The sequence below is a fragment of the Mastomys coucha genome, unplaced genomic scaffold, assembly GCF_008632895.1.
Source record: "Mastomys coucha isolate ucsf_1 unplaced genomic scaffold, UCSF_Mcou_1 pScaffold6, whole genome shotgun sequence".
NCBI classification, from domain to species: Eukaryota; Metazoa; Chordata; class Mammalia; order Rodentia; family Muridae; genus Mastomys; species Mastomys coucha.
Genome location: NW_022196912.1, coordinates 115,452,964 through 115,474,486, shown reverse-complemented (window position 1 = coordinate 115,474,486; position 21,523 = coordinate 115,452,964). Strand labels below are relative to the sequence as shown.

At 37.0% G+C, this 21,523-nt stretch overlaps 1 protein-coding gene and 1 pseudogene across 6 annotated transcripts in view; one reads left to right on the top strand and one right to left on the bottom strand.

The window, feature by feature from the left end:
- Tc2n (tandem C2 domains, nuclear) overlaps positions 1 to 20,574 on the top strand; it is a 92,708-nt gene extending 72,134 nt beyond the window's left edge. For 4 of the 6 annotated variants that reach the window (XM_031356329.1, XM_031356327.1, XM_031356324.1 and 1 more), the window contains 3 exons: positions 13,649 to 13,763; positions 15,319 to 15,518; positions 17,252 to 20,436. In XM_031356329.1, the coding sequence (XP_031212189.1) occupies positions 13,649 to 13,763; positions 15,319 to 15,518; positions 17,252 to 17,362 (426 nt within the window). In that variant the 3' untranslated portion in view covers positions 17,363 to 20,436. Of the gene's footprint in view, positions 1 to 13,648; positions 13,764 to 15,318; positions 15,519 to 17,251 lie in introns of all 6 variants that reach the window. The other 2 variants (XM_031356328.1, XM_031356325.1) reach the window with 1 other exon arrangement.
- Positions 19,822 to 20,204, bottom strand: LOC116080081 (annotated as a pseudogene).
- Positions 20,575 to 21,523: the final 949 nt, after the last annotated feature.

Here is a 21,523-nt window from a genome sequence, read left to right as displayed (position 1 = left end):
TAGGTCCTGGGGATCAATCTGTGGGAACTGATTCTCTTCACTCTTAGGTCCTGGGGATCAATCTGTGGTCGCCAGGCTTAGCAACAGTCACCATCAGACTGAGCTGTTTCTTTGGACCAGCCATTAGTGTTTTTAAAGTTAACTTTCAAAAATTGTTACTGCATTTGAAATGTAAATAAAGAAAATATCCAATAAAAAGAAGAAAAGAATATTTAAAACTATTAAAAATTGTTATTGCTATAAACAAAAAGTACCTGCTCTACTCTGAGAGCTGATGCTGTCTTCTCTCAGCTAGTCAGAAACTGTCAGTAAAGTAGTTAGAAATTCTTTTTTGTTTTGTTTTGTTTTTTTGTTTGTTTGTTTTTTGGTTTTTTTCGAGACAGGGTTTCTCTGTGTCACCTTGGCTGTCCTGGAACTCACTCTGTAGACCAGGTTGGCCTCGAACTCAGAAACCCGCCTGTCTCTGCCTTCCAAGTGCTGGGATTAAAGGTGTGCACCACCACTGCCTGGCTAGAAATTCTTAATTATTTAAATATAGAGTTTCTCTGTTGGGATAACATTTTTAGAAATCAGTCTTAAACTTTATAAACTTTAAATTAAATATGATTTTAAATTTATATAGGATTTGTATTTTATTTCTTTAAAAATATTTAGGTTGACTTGAAGTACTAATTAAAAGAACCCCAGCTATACATCGGTATCATTTGGGAACTTTAAAAGCATATCCACACCTAAACTAATAAAATTAAACTTTCATAAGGGTCAGGACAAATGAATTTGTAGTCTTCAATAACTTCTCCAGTAGTGAGTCTAGTGTGCTGTCTGTCTTGAGAACCACCAAAGTGGAAGGGAGAAATTAGAGATTAAAATGAATAACAAAACAAAAAAAAATGTTAAAGTGGTCAGAAGAATTAAAATTTTTTTCTGCAACTCCTTCCATGGGTATTTTGTTTCCCCTTCTAAGAAGGATTGAAGTATCCACACATTGGTCTTCCTTCTGCTTGAGTTTCTTGTGGTTTGGGGTTGTATCTTGGGTATTCCGAGCTTCTGGGCTAATATCCACTTATCGGTGAGTGCATAACATGAGTGTTCTTTTGTGATTGTGTTACCTCCTGTGCTATTGGTATTCTATTAAAAATGTGCTTAATGGGGCTAGAGAGATGTCTAAGTGGTTTTGAGAATCTGGTATTCTTACAAAGGACCTGGGTTTGGTTTCAGCATCTGAATGGTAGCTCATAATCACCTATATACTTACTAGCTATATATACATGCATGTAAGCAAACCACTTATACATAAGAAAATAAAAAAACAACCTAAAACATTTAAAAAATAAGTTCTTGCCAAGTCCAATATTTTCAAGGCTATCTGCTGTGTTTTCTTCTAGAAATTTTACTGTTTCTGGTTTAAAGTTAAGATCTCTAATGCATTTTGAACTGATTTTTTTTTTTAACAAGGTGAAAGGTAAGAATCTTATTTCATTCTTCTGCAGGTATACATCCAGTTTTGCCAGTGCCTTCTGTTGACTATGTTATCTATGTTTTTCTTTTTAGATAGATTTGATCATATAGTCCCTGTTGTTCAAGAACTCTCTCAGTAGACCAGGTCGTTCTCGAACTCAGACACCTACACTCTTCTGCCTCTTGAGTGTGTTGGAATGAAGACTTGAGCCAGCATGCTCAGTTATAGGCTATCCTTTTTTTCCTTAATGATTTTGCCTCTGTTCTCAAAAATTGCCTGGGCACAGCTTTGTTGTTTTATCTCCTGAGTACTTTATTTTATTGTTCTACCTGTTTATTTTATGCTAGTGTCAGGATGTCTTTGTTACTGTCTCCCTATAGTATAATATAATGTTGGGTATCATAATGCTTCTAGCAGTGTTCTTGCACCTTAGGATAACTCTAGCTATTGTGGTCTTTTGTAGTTCCCTATTAATTCTTATATTATTTTTTTCTAAACCTGTGTAATATGACATCAGAATTTTGATACGTTATTCCATTAAGTATGTAAATTAATTTTAGTAGCATAGTCATTTTTATGATATTAACTTTACCAGTACAGGAGTCTAGAATGTCTTTCTATTATCTAATATCTTCTGTGATACCCTTTTTTGATATCTTGAATTTTTTTGTTATAGAGGTCTTTTACTTCTCTGGTTAGATTTATTTCTAAGTATTTATTTCTAGATATTTTGGTTATTTTAAATGGAATATCTTTCCTAATTTCTTTCTCTGAGAACATGCTGCTAGTATCAATGAGGGTTACTTTTTAAATATTGACTTTTTAATACTTTAAGTATTTCTTTATTACGTATAGGAGTTTTCTAGTACACCCCTAGTGTCTTTCAAGCAAAGATTCATTGTCTGCAAATTCAGATACTTTGACTTCTTTCTTTCCTCTAAGACTTCAAGCCATTTATCAAATAAGAGAAAGGAGAATAGACATACTTGTTTTAATTCTGCTTTTAAAGGAAATGCTTTTATTAACTTTTAATATTATAATAGCTATAGGTTTGTTGTACATAGCCTTTATTATTTTTAGGTATGTTCTATCCATTTTCAAAATCTCCAGAACTTTAATCATGAAAACACTGTCAGATGCCTGTTCAGGATTAATTAAAATAATTATGTGGGTTTTGTCTTTAAACTTATTTTTATGGTGTATTACATTTATTTACTTATAAATGTTGAATCAACTTTGATTTTTTGATATGAAGGCCACTTGATCATAATGTTTACTTATTTATTTATTTATTTATACATTTATTTATTTACATCCTTTTCACTACCTCCTTCTTCCTGGTCACCCCTCACACAGTCCTCCTGCTACTCCTCTCTCTCCCCTTTTCTGAGAGGGTATGGGCCCCCTTGGGTATTCCCCATCTGTGGGACATCAAGTCTCTGCAGGCATAGGCCCACTCTCTCCCACTGAGGCTAGCCCAGGCATCACAGTTAAGGGAACAGGATCCACAGGCAGGCAACAGCTTTAGGGGCAGCTCCCACTCCAGTTGTTGGGGGGCCCACATGAAGACTAAGCTGCACATCTGCTACATATGGTGTGAGGGTGGGGGGGGGGCTATGTTCAGCCCATGTATCTTCTTTGGTTTGTGATTCAGTCTCTGAAGGCCCCCAGGGGTTCCAGTTATTTGATCCTGTTGGTCTTCCTATACAGTTCCGATCCCCTTTGGGGCCCTCAAACCTTCCCCTAACTCTTCCATAATACTCCCAGTATTCTGTCCCACATTTGACTGTGGACCTCTGCAGCTGTTTCTGTCAGCTTCTGGGAGGAGCCTCTCAGAGGACAGTTATGATACACTCCTGTCTGCAAGCATTACAGAATTTCATTAATAGATTCAGGAACTGGTGCCTGCCCTTGGGATATTGGTTGGCCATTCCCTCAGTCTCTGCTGCATCTTTGTCCCTGCATTTCTTGTACACAGTATGAAGTTTGGGTCAAAAATTTTGTGGGTGGGTTGGTGTCCTTCTCTCTCTACTGAGAATCCTGCCAGTATACAGGAAGTGGGCACTCAAGATCCATATCCTCATTGTTAAAGTCACCCACATAGACTCCTGGGATCCACTATTCCAGGTCTCTGGCATGTTCCATAGATAAGATAGTCCCTACCCTCACCCCCAATAGCCACCAATTTCCATTCCTTCTCCTGACCCTCTGGACCTCTTTTCTGTCTCTCCCCACACTTTTATCCTGAACCCCATTGCCTCCCCTTTCCTCTCTCACTCAGTTCCCTCTGTCCTTTCACCTCCTATGCCTATTTTATTCCTTCTTCTAAGTGGGATTCGAGCATTCTTGTTTGGACCTCCCTTCTTGTTTAGCTTCTTTGGGTCTGTGGAGTGTAGTGCCGTGATTCTGCACTTTTTGGGTGATATCCACTTACCAGTTAGTACATATCATGCATGTCCTTTGGGTCTGGGTCACCTCGGTCAGGATGGTATTTTTTAGTTCTATCCATTTGCCTGAAAAATTCATGATGTCTTTATTTTTAATAACTGAGTAGTACTCCATTGTATAAATGAACCACATTTTCTGTATTCATTCTTTCATTGAGGGGCATCTGGAGCATTTCTAGTTTCTAGCTATTATGAATGAAGCTGCTATGAACATAATGGAGTATGTGTCCTTGTGGTATGGTGGAGCATCTTTTGCATATATACACAGAAGCAGTGCAGCTGGGTCTTCATTTACAACCATTACCAATTTTCTGAGAAAAATGCCAGATTGATTTCCAGGGTGATTGTACCCCCACCAGCAATGGAGGATTGTTCCCCTTACTCTACATCCTAATGTGTTCCTGAATTTTGTTTGCAAGTATTAAGAACTTTTGCTTCAAAGAAATTGGTCTATAGTTCTCTCTCTCTCTCTCTCTCTCTCTCTCTCTCTCTCTCTCTCTCTCTCTCTCTCTCCCTCTCCCCCTCTCTGGCTCTCTCTCTCTCTCTCTCTGTCTCTCTCTCTATGTCTGTCATGTCGTTACCTGGTTTTGGTATCAGAACAACACTAGCTTCATAGGATCAATTAGTTTGGTGAATTAATTATTAATTCACTTTCTGTTTTATGAAACACATTACAACGAGTCTTCTTGGAAAGTTTTATAGAAGCATTCAATGAATCTGTCTGGTCCTAGAGTTTTTTGTTTGTTTGTTTGTTTTAATATTTTTTATTAGATATTTTCTTTATTTACATGTCATACAATATCTCCTTTCACAGTTTCCCCTCCAAAAAAAATAAAGAAACAACAACAAGAACAAACCCCTGTTCCCTCCCCCCTTCCCCTGCTCACCACCCCACCCTCTCCTGCTTACTGGCCCTGGAATTCCTCTACACTGGGGCACAGAACCTTCACAGGGCCAAGGGCCTCTCCCATTGATGACCGACTTGGCCATCCTCTATGATACATATGCTGCTGGAGCCTTTAGTCCCACCATGTGTACTCTTTGGTTGGAGTTTTAGTCCCTGGGAGCTCTGAGGGCACTAGTTAGTTCATATCGTTCATCCTAAGGGGCTGCAAACCCTTCAGCTCCTTGGGTCCTTTCTCTAGCTCCTTCATTGGGGACCCTGCACTCAGTTCATTGTATGGCTGTGAGCCTCTCCATCTGTATTAGTAGGGTACTATCAGAGCTTCTCAGGAGACAGCTATATCAGGCTGGATTGTCCTTCCTTCAGTCTCTATTCCATAGTTTGTCTCTGCAACTTCTTCCATGGGTATTTTGTTCCCCCTTTTAAGAGTGAATTGAAGTATCTACATTTTGGTCTTCCTTCTTCTTGAGTTTCTTGTGGTTTGTGGATTATACTTTGTGTATTCCGATCTTCTGGGCTAATATCCACTTATCAGAGAGTGCATACCATATGTGTTCTTTTGTGATTGGGTTACCTCACTCAGGATGATATTCTCCAGATCCATCCATTTCCCTAAGAATTTCATGATTTCATTGTTTTTAATAGCTGAGTAGTACTCCATTACATAGATGTACCACAATTTCTGAATCCATTCCTCTGTTGAGGGACATCTGGGTTATTTCCAGTTTCTGACTATTATAAATAAGGCTGCTATGAACATAGTGGAGCATGTGTCCTTATTACATGTTGGAGCATCTTCTGGGTATATGCCCAGGAATAGTCCTCAGGTAGTACTATGTCCAATTTCCATAGGAACTGCCAAACTGATTTCCAGGGTGGTTGTACCAGCTTGCAATCCCACCAGCAATGAAGGAGTGTTCCTCTTTCTCCACAACCTCTCCAGCATCTGCTGTCACTTGAGTTTTTTATCCTAGCCATTCTGACTGGTATAAGGTGGAATCTCAGGGTTGTTTTGATTTGCATTTCCATAATGACTAAGCTTCTGTAAGGCAAAGGACACTGTCAATAGGACAGAATGGCAACCAACAGACTGGGAAAAGATCTTTACCAACCTTACATCCAATAGAGAGCTAATATCCAATATATACAAAGAACTCAAGAAGTTAGACTCCAGAGAACCAAATAACCCTATTAAAAATGGGGTACAGAGCTAAAGAAAGAATTTTCAACTGAGGAATATTGAACGGCTGAGAAGCACCTAAAGAAATGCTCAGCATCCTTAGTCATCAGGGAAATGCAAATCAAAACAACCCTGAGATTTCACTTCACACCAGTCAGAATGACAAAGATAGAAAACTCAGATGAGATTACATATTGGCTAGTATGTGGGGAAAGAGGAACACTCCTCCAATTTTGGTGGGATCGCAAGCTGGTACAACCACTCTCAAAATCAGTCTGCAATCCCTCAGAAAATTAAACATAGTACTGCCTGAAGACCTAGCTATACCACTCCTGGGCATATAACCAGGAGATGCTCCAATATGTATTAAGGACACATGCTCCACCATGTTCATAGCAGCCTTATTTATAATAGCCAGAGGTTGGAAACAACCTAGATGTCCCTCAACAGAGGAATGGATACAGAAAATATGGTACATTTACACAATGGTGTACTACTCAGCTATTTAAAAACGATGATTTTATGAAATTCTTAGGTAAATGGATTGAACTTGAAAATATAATCTTGAGTGAAATATTCCAGTCACAAAAGAACACATATGGTATGTATTCTCTGATAAGTGGATAAGTGATAAGCTCAGTATACCCAAGATCTAACTTACAGACCCAAGAAGAAGGAAGACCAAAGTGTGGATGCTTCAGTCCTACTCAGAAGGGGGAAGAAAATAATCACTGAAGGTAGAGGGTGAGGGATCTGAAAGGGAGAGAGGAGGGGCTTGGAAAAGGGAGCAAAGATCAGATATGGGAGAAGAATATGTAAAGTGCAGAGGGTCGGAAATTGGAAAGGAGGAGTTTAGTAGTGGGTGTGGCAAAATGGGGGTAGCCACTAGAAAGTCACAGATGTCAGGGAAGCAACAGGTTTCCAGGACCCAACAGGGATGACATGAGCTGAAATACCCAACAAATGGGAGATAGAACCTTAGAGACCATATCCAGTAAATAGGCTCAGCCCCTGGTTGAGGGATGGGGCCACCCACCTACCTAAAAAATATTAATCCAGAATTGCTCCAATAAAGGAAATGCAAGGACAAAACGTGGAGCAGAGATTGAAGAAACAGCCATCCAAAGACTGCCCCATCTAGGTATTCATCCCATCTGCAGACACCAAACCCAGACACTATTGCTGATGCCAAGAAGCACTTGCTGACAGGAGCCTGGTATAGCTGCCCCTGAGAGGCTCTGCCAGTGCCTGCCAAATATAGATGTGGATGCTTGCAGCATAGGACTGAGCACAGGGAATGCAATGGAACAGTTAGGGGAAGGACTGAAGGAACTGAATGGGTTTGTAACCCTATACAAAGAACAACAATATCAACCAACCAGACTCGCCAAAGCTCCCATGGACTAAACCACCAACCAAAGAGTATACATGGGGGGCACTCATGGCTCCAACTGGATATGTAGCAAAGGATGGCATTATCTGGCATCAATCGGAGGGAAGGTCCTTGGTCCTATGGAGGTTTAATGATCCAGTGTAGGGGAATGCTGCCATGCCTAGTCGTTTACTCCAGTAAAATCCATAATATTGGGGGTAAAAGCCTGATTAAGGATAAGAGGCGTTATGACTTCAATGGGGAGTTTGTGCCTCCTGGGTATTCAGACAGTTGCTGGCATCTCCTAACTCAGATGTGTTCCAGATTAGTCTTTCCAGTTGTCAACACGCCCTCTTATTTAGGCATAAAAGGTACTCCAAGAAATGATTCGATAATGGCTAAACTTAAGATTAGGCATTGTCTCCTGACCAGCACAATGTTCCAAAATATCCTAATTTATTTCCAAGCTGTCCTTAGCTTGGAATTTCTCACAAGGAATCTGTCTTATCAGATAGAATGTCCTCAGAGTTAGCAACAGAGGTCAGGCACCATTGATTACTGTTAACATAATTAGAATTTTCAGGGCAATCCCATAGAAGACAGAACTGTTTTACATACTACAGAGTAATTGGAGGGCTTCCCTCACTTAAGGGCATTAGCAGGAACTGCTAGATTGGAACTTCCTGGTGCTTGCCTTCAGCAGACCTAGAGAATTAGCATAGGAATACCAAAATAGCCCCAGCAGGGAGGGCACCACTGCTCTTCTGCCTGCCTCACACCTGGATACCTGATCCTACCGACCTTGATGTGGAGGTCACTTACCTAGTGACTTCAGTCTTGCTCTCTGATCCTATTGACCTCGCCACCTATGTGACTCTTGTCATTCGCCCTATTTTCTGTATACCATATAAGCCTGGTTTTCACTTTGTGCAGGGGCTCGCACTCTGACTACAACTAGAACTTAGATGGACTAGGACTTAGACTCATGCAGTCCGCAGTCCCCCGGGGCCCAGAGCGCTTAGGCCCGGGGTTGGGGAGGGGGGGAATACAGCACCAGTCCAGAGGAGATAGCTGCTGCTTTAGACCCAGTGTGTTTCAGGTAGCCTCAGATGTACCTCAACTGTTGAGCTGCCAGATTTATCATTTCTCTTTTGCAATGACTGTAAAAGTCTGATGCCATTTTTAAGAAATACATTCAGATTCAGCACACTCTTGTGTCGGCTCTGTTTGTCATTCTTCGCCTACGCCTTGTAGACCTGACTAGGACCCCATTTCTCCCGCTGGTTGAGGGAGGCCCAGATCGGCCTGCGGCAAGTGGCACCGGAACAGGGACCTCAATATGGGAATGGATGGGTGGGTAGGGTGGGGAGAACCCTTATAGAAGCAGGGGTAAGGAGTATGGGATAGGAAGTCTGTGGAGGAGAAACTGGGAAGGGAGATGGATCCCTTGATGGGACAGTCTCTAGATGGTCTTTCCTTCAGTCTCTGCTCCACTTTTTGTCCCTGCATTTCTTTTTGACAGGAGCAATACTCAATTAAAATTTTGAGGTAGGTGTCTGGCCCCATCCCTCAACCCGGGACTATGCCTATCAAATGGATAAGGTCTCTACAGGTTCTGCCTCTGCTTTGTTGGGTATTTCAGCTAATGTCCTCCCTGTTGGGTCCTGGGAACCTCTTGTGTTTCTGGGATCTAGAACTTTCTAGTAGCTAACTCCAGTTCTCCCTCCACCACTGCTACACACCTCCTTTCAAATTTTTGACCCTCTGTACTTCTATCTCCTCCTATATCTGAACCAGCCCTCCTTTTTCTCTCTTCCTCCAAGATCCCTCTCTCCCTCTTCTTCCCAGGATTACGTTCTTGCCCCTTCTGAGTAGGACTGTAGCATCCACACTTTGGTGTAGTCTTCTTTCTTCTTGGTTTCGTATGGTCTGGGAGTAGTATTATGGGGATTCCGAGCTTTTCTTTGGTGATAACAAAGCAAATGAAAGATCTGTATGACAAGAACTTCAAGTCTTGAAGAAAGAAATCAACTTATCTTTCTTATTTCAAATTTATTTACTCTACATCCTAGTTCAGGTCCCCCTCTTATCCCAGTTTCTCCTCAACACAGAACCACCCCAATTCCTTCCTCTCCTTCTTCTTTGAGATGTGGGAGCCCCGCTCTAGGTATTATCCCCCATCAACACTCCACACCCTTTCTTGCACATCAATTTACTAAAGGACTGGGCACATCTTTTCTCACTAAGGTCAGACAAGATAGCCCATTTAGGGGAATGGGATCTCTAGGTAGGCAGGCAACAGATTCAGGAACAACTCCTGCTCCTGTTTTTTGGGGACCTGGCATGAAGACCAAGCTGCTCATCTACTACATATGTGTAGGGGATCTAGGCCCAGCCCTGCTTGCTCTTTGTTTTTTTATTCGGTCTCTGGGAACTCCTAAGAGTCCAGGTTAGTTGACACTGTTGGTCTTTCTGTGGAGTCCCTGTCCTCTTTGGTTCCCTTTCCTTTCACAAGACTTTCTAAGCTCTATCTAGTGTGTAGCTGTGGGTCTCTGCATCTCTTAATATTGACTGCTGTGTGGAGCCTCTCAGAGGACAGTTACGCTAGGTTCCTGTCTGCAAGCATAAGAGAATTATCACTAATAGTGGCAGGGATTGGTTCTTACCCATATGGTAGGCCTCAAGTTGGGACAATCATTGGTTGGCCATTCCCTCCATCTCTGCTCTATTTTTGTCCCTGCAAATCTTGTAAGTAGGACACAGTCTGAGTAGAAGATTTTGTGGGTAGGTTGCAGTCCTTAGCCCTGCACTGGAAGTGCTGCCTGGCTATAGGAAGTGGCCAGTTAAGGATCCATATTCCCCACTGCTAGGAATCTTAGCTAGAGTCAACTCCATTTACTTTCTGGGGTCTCCCACTGTTCCAGGTCTCTGGCACATCCTAGAGATTGCCCCCCCCTGCCAATTTTCTTTGTCTCTCCTATGTTCTTCCTATACCTGATCTCCCCTTCCCTCCCCATCTTTCTCCCACCAACTTACTTCCCTCTATCTATCTCTGATATCTATTTTATCTCCCTTTCTGAGAAAGATTCAACCATTTTCCCTTGGGCCTTTGTTATTTGGCTTTTTGGATCTGATGATTATAGTGTGGTTATCCTGTATTTTATGGCTAATCACCACATGTGAGTAGATACAATGTACTTTCAGGTTTGGGTTAACTCACTTAAGAAGATACTTTCTAGTTTCATCTATTTTCTACAAAATTCGTGATGTCCTTGTTTTTAATAGCTGAGTAGTATTCCATTTTGTAAGTGAACCATATTTTCTTTATCCATTTTTCCATTGAGGGACAACTAGGTTGTTTCCAGTTTCTGGCTATTACAATAAATCTGCTATGAACGTTGTTGGGCATTTGTCCTTGTAGAATGATAGAGCATCTTTTGGGTATATGCTCAAGAGTGGTATATCTGAGTGTTGAGGTAGAACTATTCCCATTTTTCTGACAAACTGCCAAATTGATTTCCAAAGTGGTTGTACAAGTATGCACTCCTACCAGCAATGCAGAAGTGTTCCATTTGTTCTATATTTCGCTAGCATGTGTTACCTCTTGCGTTTTTGATCTTAGCCATTCTGATGGGTGTAAGATGGAACCTCAGAGTTGTTTTGATTTGCATTTACCTGATGACTGAGGACTTTGAACATTTCTTTAAGTGCCTTCCACTTAGACTTGAGTTTGTGTAGATTGGTAATTATGGATCTATTCTTATTCTTTTCCTTGCAGACATCCAGTTAGACAAGAACCATTTGTTGAAGATATTCTCCCTTTTCACTTGTATGGTTTTATTTTCTCAAAATCAAGTGTCATAGGTATGTGTCATAGATATCTTGGTCTTCACTTAGATTCTACTGATTAACCTGTCGGTTTTTATACTAATACTATGCAGTTTTTATTACTGTTGCTCTGTAGTACAGCTTGAAGTCAGGGATAGTGATACATCTAGTTCTTTTATTGTTCAGGATTGTTTTAGCCATCCTGAGTTTTTTTCCATATTAAGTTGAGAATTGTTATTTCAAGGCCTGTAAAGAATTGTGTTGGAATATTGATGGGGATTGCATTGAATGTATAGATTGCTTTTGGTAAGATGGCTATTTTCACTATTAATCCTACCAGTCCATGGGCACAGAAGATGAGTATGAAGGATCTTTTTACCATCTCTTTTGATTACTTTGATTGAATGATTATTTTATTAAATATTAGAATGATTATTCCAGCTCGTTTCTTCTGTATGTTTGCTTGAAATACCTTTTTCTAGCCCTTTATTCTGAAAAAATGTCTATCTTTGTTGCTGAAGTGTATTTCTTGTATACAGCAGAATGATGGATTCTGCTTATGTATCCATTCTGTTACCCTGTGTCTTTGTATTGGGGAATTGTGTCTGTTGGTGTTAATAGACATTTATGATCAATGATTGTTACTTCCTGTTATTTTTGGTGTTGGTTGTGTGTATGTTTCTCTTTTGTTGGTTTTAATGGTGTGAAATTATGTTTTGTGTTTTCTTGTGCATAATTAGCCTCAATGGATTGGTGGTTTTCTTCTAGTATCTTCTGTAGTACTGTATTTGTAGATAGATATTGCTTAATTTTGGTTTTGTCATGAAATATCTTGGTTTCACCATCTATGGTGATTGAAAGTTTTACTGGGTTGACATCTGTGGTCTCCTTGCATCTGCAATACATCTTCCCAGGCCCTTCCAACTTTTAGTCTCAGTTGTGAAATCAGGAGTAATTGAGAAAAGTATGTATTTTTATATTCCTTTGCCTTTTCCCTCTTGCAACTTTTAATATTCTTTGTTCTGTGCATTTAGTGTTTTGATTATTATGTGGCAGGAGGGTTTTCTTTGCTGGTCTAGTCTGGTGTTCTGTAAGCTTCTTGTACAGTCATAGGCATCTCTTCCTTTAGATGAGGGAAATTCTTATATGATTTTGGTAAAGATGTTTTCTGTGTCTTTAAGTTGGGAATTTTTTTCTTCAATTCCTATTATTCCTAGATTTCCATAATATCCCACATTTCACTGGTGTTTTGTGTCATAAGATTTTTTTTCTTTGACTGATGTATTATATCTTCTATTGTATCTTCTATGTCTGAGATTCTCTATTCTATCTCTTATATTCTGTTGATGTTACTTAAAGGTGTGATTTCTGTTCTCTTTCCTCAGTTTCCTATCTTTAGGATTACCTGTTTGTGTTTTCTTTATTGCTTCTATTTTTATTATTTTGTTTATTATTTATTTTGTTTTTATTATTTCCATTTTCAGCTCTTGGACAGTTTTATTCATACCCTTTACCTGTTTGATTGTATTTTCCTTGATTTGTTAAATTTGTTTGCTTCCTCGTTTAGTGCCTCTGCCTGTTTGAATGCATTTTCCTGTATTTCTTTAAGGGTTTTATTCATTTCTTCTTTATAGACATTTATCATCTTTATAAGATTGTATTTAAGATCCTCTTCTTATGCTTCAGTTTCCTTAGGATATCTAGCATTTGCTGTAGCAGGATATTTGTGTTCTGGTGGTGCCATATTGCCCTGGGTCTTTTGATTGTGTTTTTATGCTATCTTTAAGCATCTGGTTTTCCCTAGTGTTGACTGGATGATCCTGATGGCAGCAGGACTTCTCAGGAAAACAGGGAAGTGTGGGCCAGACTTTGGAGGTCAGGGTACCTGATTCTGTTGGCTGTGCATTCAGGCAGACCATATTGACAAGTGGGGCAATGTTCCAAGCTGGTAGATTCTTGGGGCCCTTGCAGTCCTCCAAGGGGAAGCCGGATGCTTGGGGTCCCACAACATCCTTGGAACCAAAGGGTGGGTCCGGAGCTAGAAAAGTGAGGTCACAGATCCCATGCAACTCGCCTCTTCTGGCTGTGTCCAGGGTAGATCTGACTGGGAAGGGATTGGTAGACCAGGGTTCCAAGCTGATTAGTCTCCCCCCAAGGCCTCCCAAGGGGAAGGAGAACACTCTTGGAGTCCAGCAAGGCTAGTAGGGGGTTGTCTTTTGGTATCAGTAACTTTCAAGTTCAGTATATAGATATGTCATGTATTTTTAGATTCTGTGCAAGTGAATATATTTTTGAAATCCATGGTATTTATCCTCAAAATCTCTAATAACTTCTGGGTTCTGGGTGTCAGTAGAAAATAATGCTTTGAACATTTTTTACTCTAGCTTTTTATGTTAGAACTTTTGAAGTATCTCCAAACTCTATTATGAACTGCCAAATGATGTTTTTTCATGCATAGGTTTGCCAAGCAGAACTTGCCCTGGGGACTTGTTTCCAAGCAGTAAATAGCAGGATTCAGCTGCAAATTCTTGAGGCACAGAACCTTCCAAGTTCATCAACACCTCTGGCTTTGAGTAAGTGTATCTATCAGTGGTTCAAAGAACATATAATGTGAAGATGTAAAAGATAAGTGCATTAATATTTGTGTTCTTCTCTGGATGTTCAGCTAGGGACTGTGATACATTGGTGAGCAATGCTTAGTTCACCAGACCATTCTTAGAGCTGAATATCTGAGAAGAACCCTAATCAACAGCTAAGAGTAGGAGGGAATTATCCTCCCACAGTAAAAGTATTTTCACTAAGAAAGATTAAAAACATATATATATATATAAGATTAAAAACTGAGCATTCGATTTAAGTTAGAAAAATAAGTATTAAAGCTGGAGTTGAATAATGTTAAGAAAAGACAATAAAACCAAAAGTTTTTTTCTTTAAAGTGACCATCAAAATAGGAAATTTTGTAGGAAGTTGGATGGAACAAAGTAGAGGAAATATAATTAGTATTCTGAACAGTGAAGAATATATAATTTTAAAATAACAAGAAATTTGTAAGTCAGAAATTTAATAATATGCAAGACAATCTTGTACCAACTATGCTAACTCATTTGCACATCCACAGAAATTAAGTGATGTCCTTAAAAATTCACTGAATAGGAAGAATCTGAAAAGAATAATATACATGAAAAAGTGAAGAACTCCTTGTAAAGACCACGAAGCAGTAATAGGGAGATAGCTCAGTTGGTAAAGTACTTTCTATACAAACGTTAGAACTTGAGTTCTGATCCCTAGGGCCATATAAATAGTCAGATCACATTCCTCGTCCTGTGACTCCTCATTTTCTTACAGTTTCCTCTTGCCTCTCTTGCTGCCTTTTAGTCCCAGTTATATTAACTAACTCCTCACAGTAGCCAGACAACAGCTGTTGCTCAAGCTATAGTCATTTTGTATCACTTGAAAATTATGTTAGGTGAAAACTTATGTTACCCACAATTTTATCCAGAACAGTTCCCTAGTTGATATTCCTGCTCCAAACTTCTTTAATATTCCTTTCTCCCTTTTGGTTTAAATAACAAAAGTTTATTTTCAATCTCTAAAGACTGAACATTCCAATATTAAGAGCCAGCAGGGTTGGTTTGGGGGATCTTTACTTTTTTTTTTTATTTTCCCTAAAGGTCATACTTGTTATGTTTGGTTATAGATCATACAAACTTTTATCATTGTCAAAGTGCTAGATCTCAAATATACTTAAGAATATTTACTTATTTTATTTTAGTGCACATATACTTATGGCATCACAAGCAAAGAAATTTACCTAAAATTGTGAAATTAATGCCTCTGGATGTCCAGAGAGTTGACACTTTTCTTTAACTACTTTTCAATGTATTTTCATTTGCTGATAATTGTTCATTCTGTTTGATGTCATTTAGATCAGAGCAATATTAAGTTCATATGAGGTCACAGCAATTATTTGTAAAGTGTGGCAAAAGTTTTTTGTTTTATAGTCAAATAACAACCCAGAGGACCTTTACAATTGATTATTCATATTTTTATAATAATCAATATGTAGATAAAAATCTTTAGGTAGTAGTTCACATAAAATTTTATAAACTATAGTTTCTTGTTTCCTAGGTTTTTTTGTGAAGGTAGGAATGTTTAGCTCAGGAGAGCTGATTTATAAGAAGAAGACACGCTTACTGAAGGCCTCCAGTGGAAGAGTAAAATGGGGAGAAACTATGATTTTTCCACTTATACAGACTGAAAAAGAAATCGTTTTCCTTATTAAACTTTACAGTCGGAGCTCTGTAAGAAGAAAACATTTTGTAGGCCAGGTTAGTAGGTGTTACCTTGAATTTCTTCCTGTTACATCTCTATGTGTTACTATGAAGTTTATTACAAAGGAAAGGAGGTGAGATTAAGAGTGAATATAGGGAGATTCTTTGACACTCTAAATTAAAATTCAGTATTGCTTCAGAATCAAATTTTGTCAGATGCTTTGCTTTACTATAAATAGATGACATTTCTGAGCAGTCAGGCTTATTTTTTAAGCCTTCTGAACTTTCAACTTCAAGAGAAACCTAAATATGTAAACCACACTTTGAGTATCACATTTTATTCTGTTTCATTTTTAACTTTTTATTTAAAATGAGCCTTTTATACTATTACATTATTATATAGTATATTATTAATATATATTAATATAACATTAACATAATATATTATTGAGTTATAACAGATTTTAATTTCTATGAAATGTCAACTCATCCTTTTAATGATGTTTTGATATTATTTGGATTCTGTTCTGTGGATTAATTAAAATTCTGAGTAATTTGTATAGGGCTTGATAACATTTAAACCTATAGAATTATTTTTTTACATTTTCTTTTTTAAATCTTTGATTTGCGATAGCTGTTAGTAAGCTTTTTGTCTTAATTACAGCTGTTTGTGCCACATTTAAATCTTGAGGTCTTTAACTGATGTAAGAGCTTTCACTTGACGAAAAACTGCTATTAGTCTAGATGAGATTTTCAGATTGTGTGTATAAATTTTCAAAGATTTATATGAGCTCTCATTTCATATAACTAGGCTGCTAATTTAAAGTGGTACAGCTCTCTGTATTCTTATTTGGAGAGGAGTTTGAATTAAAGAATTCACGGAAATTTGAGAGATGATTTCCAGAATAATAAACCTGGAGAGCTTCTTCTCTGGAGTCAGTCACCATAGGGAATCAATCATGTGGGATTAAGTTCTCCTAGTCTATCAACCCAGATACTCTTAATGTCACCTGGGTTATGTATTAGATTCTATGTAAGATGTTGTCTGAAGCAAAGGTTGTTTTTTAGACCATGATAGAAAAAAAATTGGAAACCAATGACTTACTCAAATCTATTAGAAGAATTAGAAACTTGGTCACAAGTTAATTCCAAGGTTACAGCATTTGTTAGTGTTATAGCCAAGACAAACATTCAAGTTTTTTCAGTTGTGTGTCCACCTTGTCTCCATGTTATAAATTCATCGTGATGGATGCCTTATGTTTGCACAATATTACACATTTCTCCATATCATTCACATTTATTATCTATAGGTATAAAAGTGATAGGTATGATCAAATTATTATGGATTAAGAATGACCATTTATTAGATTTTAATTAAGATTATAGTTTGATTTAATGTAAAACGAGCTCAAATGTATATTTCTTCTATGTTAAAATCATTGCCTCAGTTTAGAAAACTTGGCAACAACGTTTTTGAGCAACAATGATCAATTTTATTTGAGCTCCTAGATTAATTGAACAATAAAGAATACTCAAGGTGATTTTTAGAATAATATTTCATTTTTAATTCTTAAATTGAATTGGGTCACATAATCCAGACTGATTCAGTAGCTTAAATATTTTAACATTTAAAGGGTCAAATCATCAACCAACTTTTGAAAAAAGTAGAGTGATATTTATTTAAAGATATGTTATCCAAGCTTGTCCATATCTCCTTAACAGTGAGAGTACTTATTTAAACTCAGTTACGAATATTTAACAAGTTGAATGGTTGTACTGTTCCTTTACAGCTCTGGATAAGTGAAGACAGTAATAATATTGAAGCAGTGAATCAATGGAAAGAGACAGTTACAAATCCGGAAAAGGTTGTTACCAAGTGGCACAAGTTAAATCCATCTTGAAGACTTCGGGCATTAATTTAGTGAAGAAACAGCTTGACATTCTTTTAGAAGAAACATAATTTCTAAAACTGTAATGAGTTTTTTTCAGGTACACAAAGTGAATTAAATATTTTTAAATGGTGCCAAAATATGATAAAATAAAATGGTAGTAGTATTAAGCCAACTTAATGAATTATAAAATCTATAGAACTATCAATCCTAGATAGGTATCTTTTTAAAAGTACTATTAGACATTTACAAGTCTTTACCACTTTCCAGTGCTAGACATGACTAATTAGATCTTGGTTATACTGTTTGTATCTTTATATGTGTTTTTCTCACAGCAAAAATTAATAGAACCATTCTATTAATGTTTTCCTGTATTTTAAGAAAATTGGTACCCTGAACTTATAATTTATTTATCTATAAGTTATTGCATGGCCATTGTATAAGCTGCTTATTTCCTGGAGAATTACAGATTTATATTTTTCAAAGAATAAATAAAGCTTGGAGCTAGCAGGATTGCTTGGTGGGAAAGGAGCTTGTCACCACACTGAAAATTTGAGTTCCATCCCTGCAATGCAACATGATGGAAGGAGAGAACCAATTCCTTCATATTGTTCACTGTCATTCACATGTAGACTATCAACACACACACACACACACACACACACACACACACTAAATAAATAAATATCTTAAAAAGATTAAATGAAGTTAAACTGCATGTCAAAATATATACATTCTACTGTCTTCCTCATTTTTAACCTTTTTTTTTTTTGTAGTTAAAACAAAATATTTAGGACAACTTAATTTATCAAAATTAAATTAGCTTAAATAGCAAATTCAGTATTTTATAATCATTAGTTCTTTATTTCAATTTTTGATATAAATTACTTGTCCCATAATCCACAATGTTAAAATATTTTCCCACTTTAAATAATCATACCAGGTGACAATGTATAGGATGCAAATATGTTTCTATTATAAGCTTATTTCAGGTACATATTAAAACTTAGCAGATGGACATTATTTCTGCTTAGATGAGCATAAGAGTGTAGCTAAAACAAAATAATTTTAGGAAGAAGTTAGCAAGAATTTCTAATCTTATAGTTATTTTATTTTTGCCAATAAGTAAATAATGTATCTATGTTCCTGATCCTTGTCTATCCCTCCCTCTCATCCTGCCTGCCAGCCTCTCTCTTTCTTTGTTCCACACGTTGTAGGCCAGAGGAATACTTCACTATAATGTAGGAATAACCTCTTCAATATTAGTTCTTTATACTCTAGCTATTTCATTAGAATATAAATTGAACTGTTATATAGCTGTTGGCTAGATGTTAGGGTACTAGTGGTATTGACAGAATTCTTTGCCACTGTTAATTTTGAACTAATATTTTTAGACTTGTTAAAGATGGCATACTGGTCAATACTCACATGTTCTTTTAGGAGAAACCATCCTTTGTGATAGTGATAATATTTTGAACATTGTGACTTCCACTTTCTTTTAGTTAAGTTCATTTGTTTAATAGATTGAACTTTTTAAAGTATACACAGAAATTTCCTAAATCTAATCTTTCATTCTTAGCACAGGCACAGCCTCCTGTGCCATCAACATCCTAGACCCAAAAGTTTTACTACTTTTAATTCCTAAAGTTAACAATTTTATTTATTTATGTTATAATGATCTAATTATTAATTTAAGCATAGATATAATATAAAATTTGAGGAAAATATATGCTTTCTTGATTTTTCCAGGCTCCTAGATACAAAGAAAACTTCATTTAAGAGAACTTTCAGGTAGGAAAGTATTAGTAGGTGAAGAGTTCTAGTGTATTAGTCACTTTTTACTTAAGCATATTTTAGCTGAAGATGTATTGAATATAAACATATTTATTGTATCCTTGAAATTTTTATATGAAAATGTAGATGCAAACACTGTTGTGTTAATAGGCATTCTTGGAGAGAAAAACATTTAGGAGTTAATAACAATAACTGAAATAATATGCAAAAATAATTTCCTTTTGTGTTTGTTTAGGGTCTTCTTGACCTTTACTTACTTGTAACACAGAAAAGGGAACCAAAATGATGCTGGGAATCCAGCTGGAGACCAATTAAACTTCACAACAAGATGGAGATTTATAAACAGTATCATTTAATATATATTAAACACATACACTTAATTTTACACAATACTATTCTTTAATAATGTTTCTTCTTTCTACCTTTCATTTCTTTTCTCTCTTTTTTAAGATAAATTGGCATACTTGTTTACTTCTCAGGTTTTGCAAACATCCTTAATATGTTGGTATAGCAAACACATTTCAATTCAAATAGCACCTGTAAATTGGTATGCAGAAGAGCAGAAGTAATATGTTCTGCAATTAATTTGCTCAATTGCATACAAGCAATACATGAAAAATTACCAAATTACAGGTATTAAATACTAAATGATTTAAGTTTATTTTGATTTATTCTATTTAACAATCTAGGAAATTTGAAGCCATCAGCAACTCCAGTGGCCATTTCAAGTGCAGTTGGGAGTTCAGGAATCTCTAGGGAGCTATTAGTGTAGCAGATCTTGTGGGTAAAATATATGCATCTTTCAATAGCAAATGTGAAGGACTCTCTAAAATTGACCTCATTTATTTCATTCTTAGTAAACAGTCCTGGCCCATTCAGCATATCCTTTATTTTTCATGATATTAGTGCATGTCTTTTTTTTTTTTTTACAATAAATCCATGACCACTTGAAGGAATTAACTTGATACACATGGCATTAAGGCTTTCATAGCCACCATAGGTTTTTTTCTCCTCCATCCATTATGTCATTATAAAATATTACTTTGATCGCATAGGAACTTTGTTAGTTTTTCCTACATATTCTGGGGCACTGGAAAAAATGACTTCTGCCAGATTATAGCTGCTTTCTGCAACAGGAAGAGATCAGTCCACAATGGATTTATAAACTATCAGATAACACAGAAAGTTACATCTCATGTCAAAAAATGGTCTCATCACTTGGCATTCAAGTTTTGCATGAATTTTTAAAGCAGGAATCCTAAGTGGCCCAAGTGTATTAACTCAATTTCTTACCGGACTGTTGAGAAGAAATCATTGTGATTTTTTTAACATACATAATTATGGTCTAAAAACAAATGTAACCTGAATTTCTGTTTGAATATAGTTTTTCAATTTCTTTGATACCAATAAACTGATCAGCCTATTGGAAACTGCTTTCCAGCAAAAATTTTCATTGCTTATATGTTCAAATATTTGTACATGTATAAAAGATTTCAAAAACTTGGAATAAGTTCAGACCATTCTTAATAAGGATAGTAATGCATATTTCAAGTGCCTCTCTTTTCAATGTTTGGGAATTCATTTAGTGTTTCTTTAGGGCATATCAATTCAATAAAATGTCCATGTCTGTGATGACCAGGACGATGGTCTTCTATTCTCTTTCTCTTGCTTCATAGCCTGTCTTATTCAGAACTAAATTTCAGATGTGAACAGTTATAGTTGAATCACTGAATTAAAAGAATTTCGACCCAGCACTTGGGAGGCAGAGGCAGGCGGATTTCTGAGTTCGAGGCCAGCCCTGGTCTACAGAGTGAGTTCCAGGACAGCCAGGGCTATACAGAGAAACCCTGTCTCGAAAAACCAAAAAAAAAAAAGAAAGAATTTCGAACTGTGAAGTATAGAAGTGAGGTGTCTGTCTCATCTGGAACGGGAGCATTTTCATGTGACCTCTACAAAACTACTAGTATCCCACTCTCAGGTCACTTTTACTCACATGCCTTTCTGACATTTTTTGTCTTTCGTGAACTCTTGATTTAACTACTTTCCAGCATCTAAACTTTAAACATACTGCCTCTTCCACATATACTTTCCTTCTCTTAACTATTCTGTTTTTTGTTCTTCATTCATAGGAACTTTCATAACTTACATATGGAAATAATCCCTCTGGAACAAAACATGTATGTTTTACTGTGTTGTATTGTTTTCTACCTTTTGTTTAAGGGAGAATTTATGCCAACTACAAAAATTTCTGATGGGTTATTTATACCTGAGAATGCCAGGATTTTTCCTCTGAACATTTTAGCTGTTCTATAAATACTTGTTTGAATATTAAAAGTCCCTTTCTGCGGCTTTTCTTATTCACTGATGTAATTTATAGAT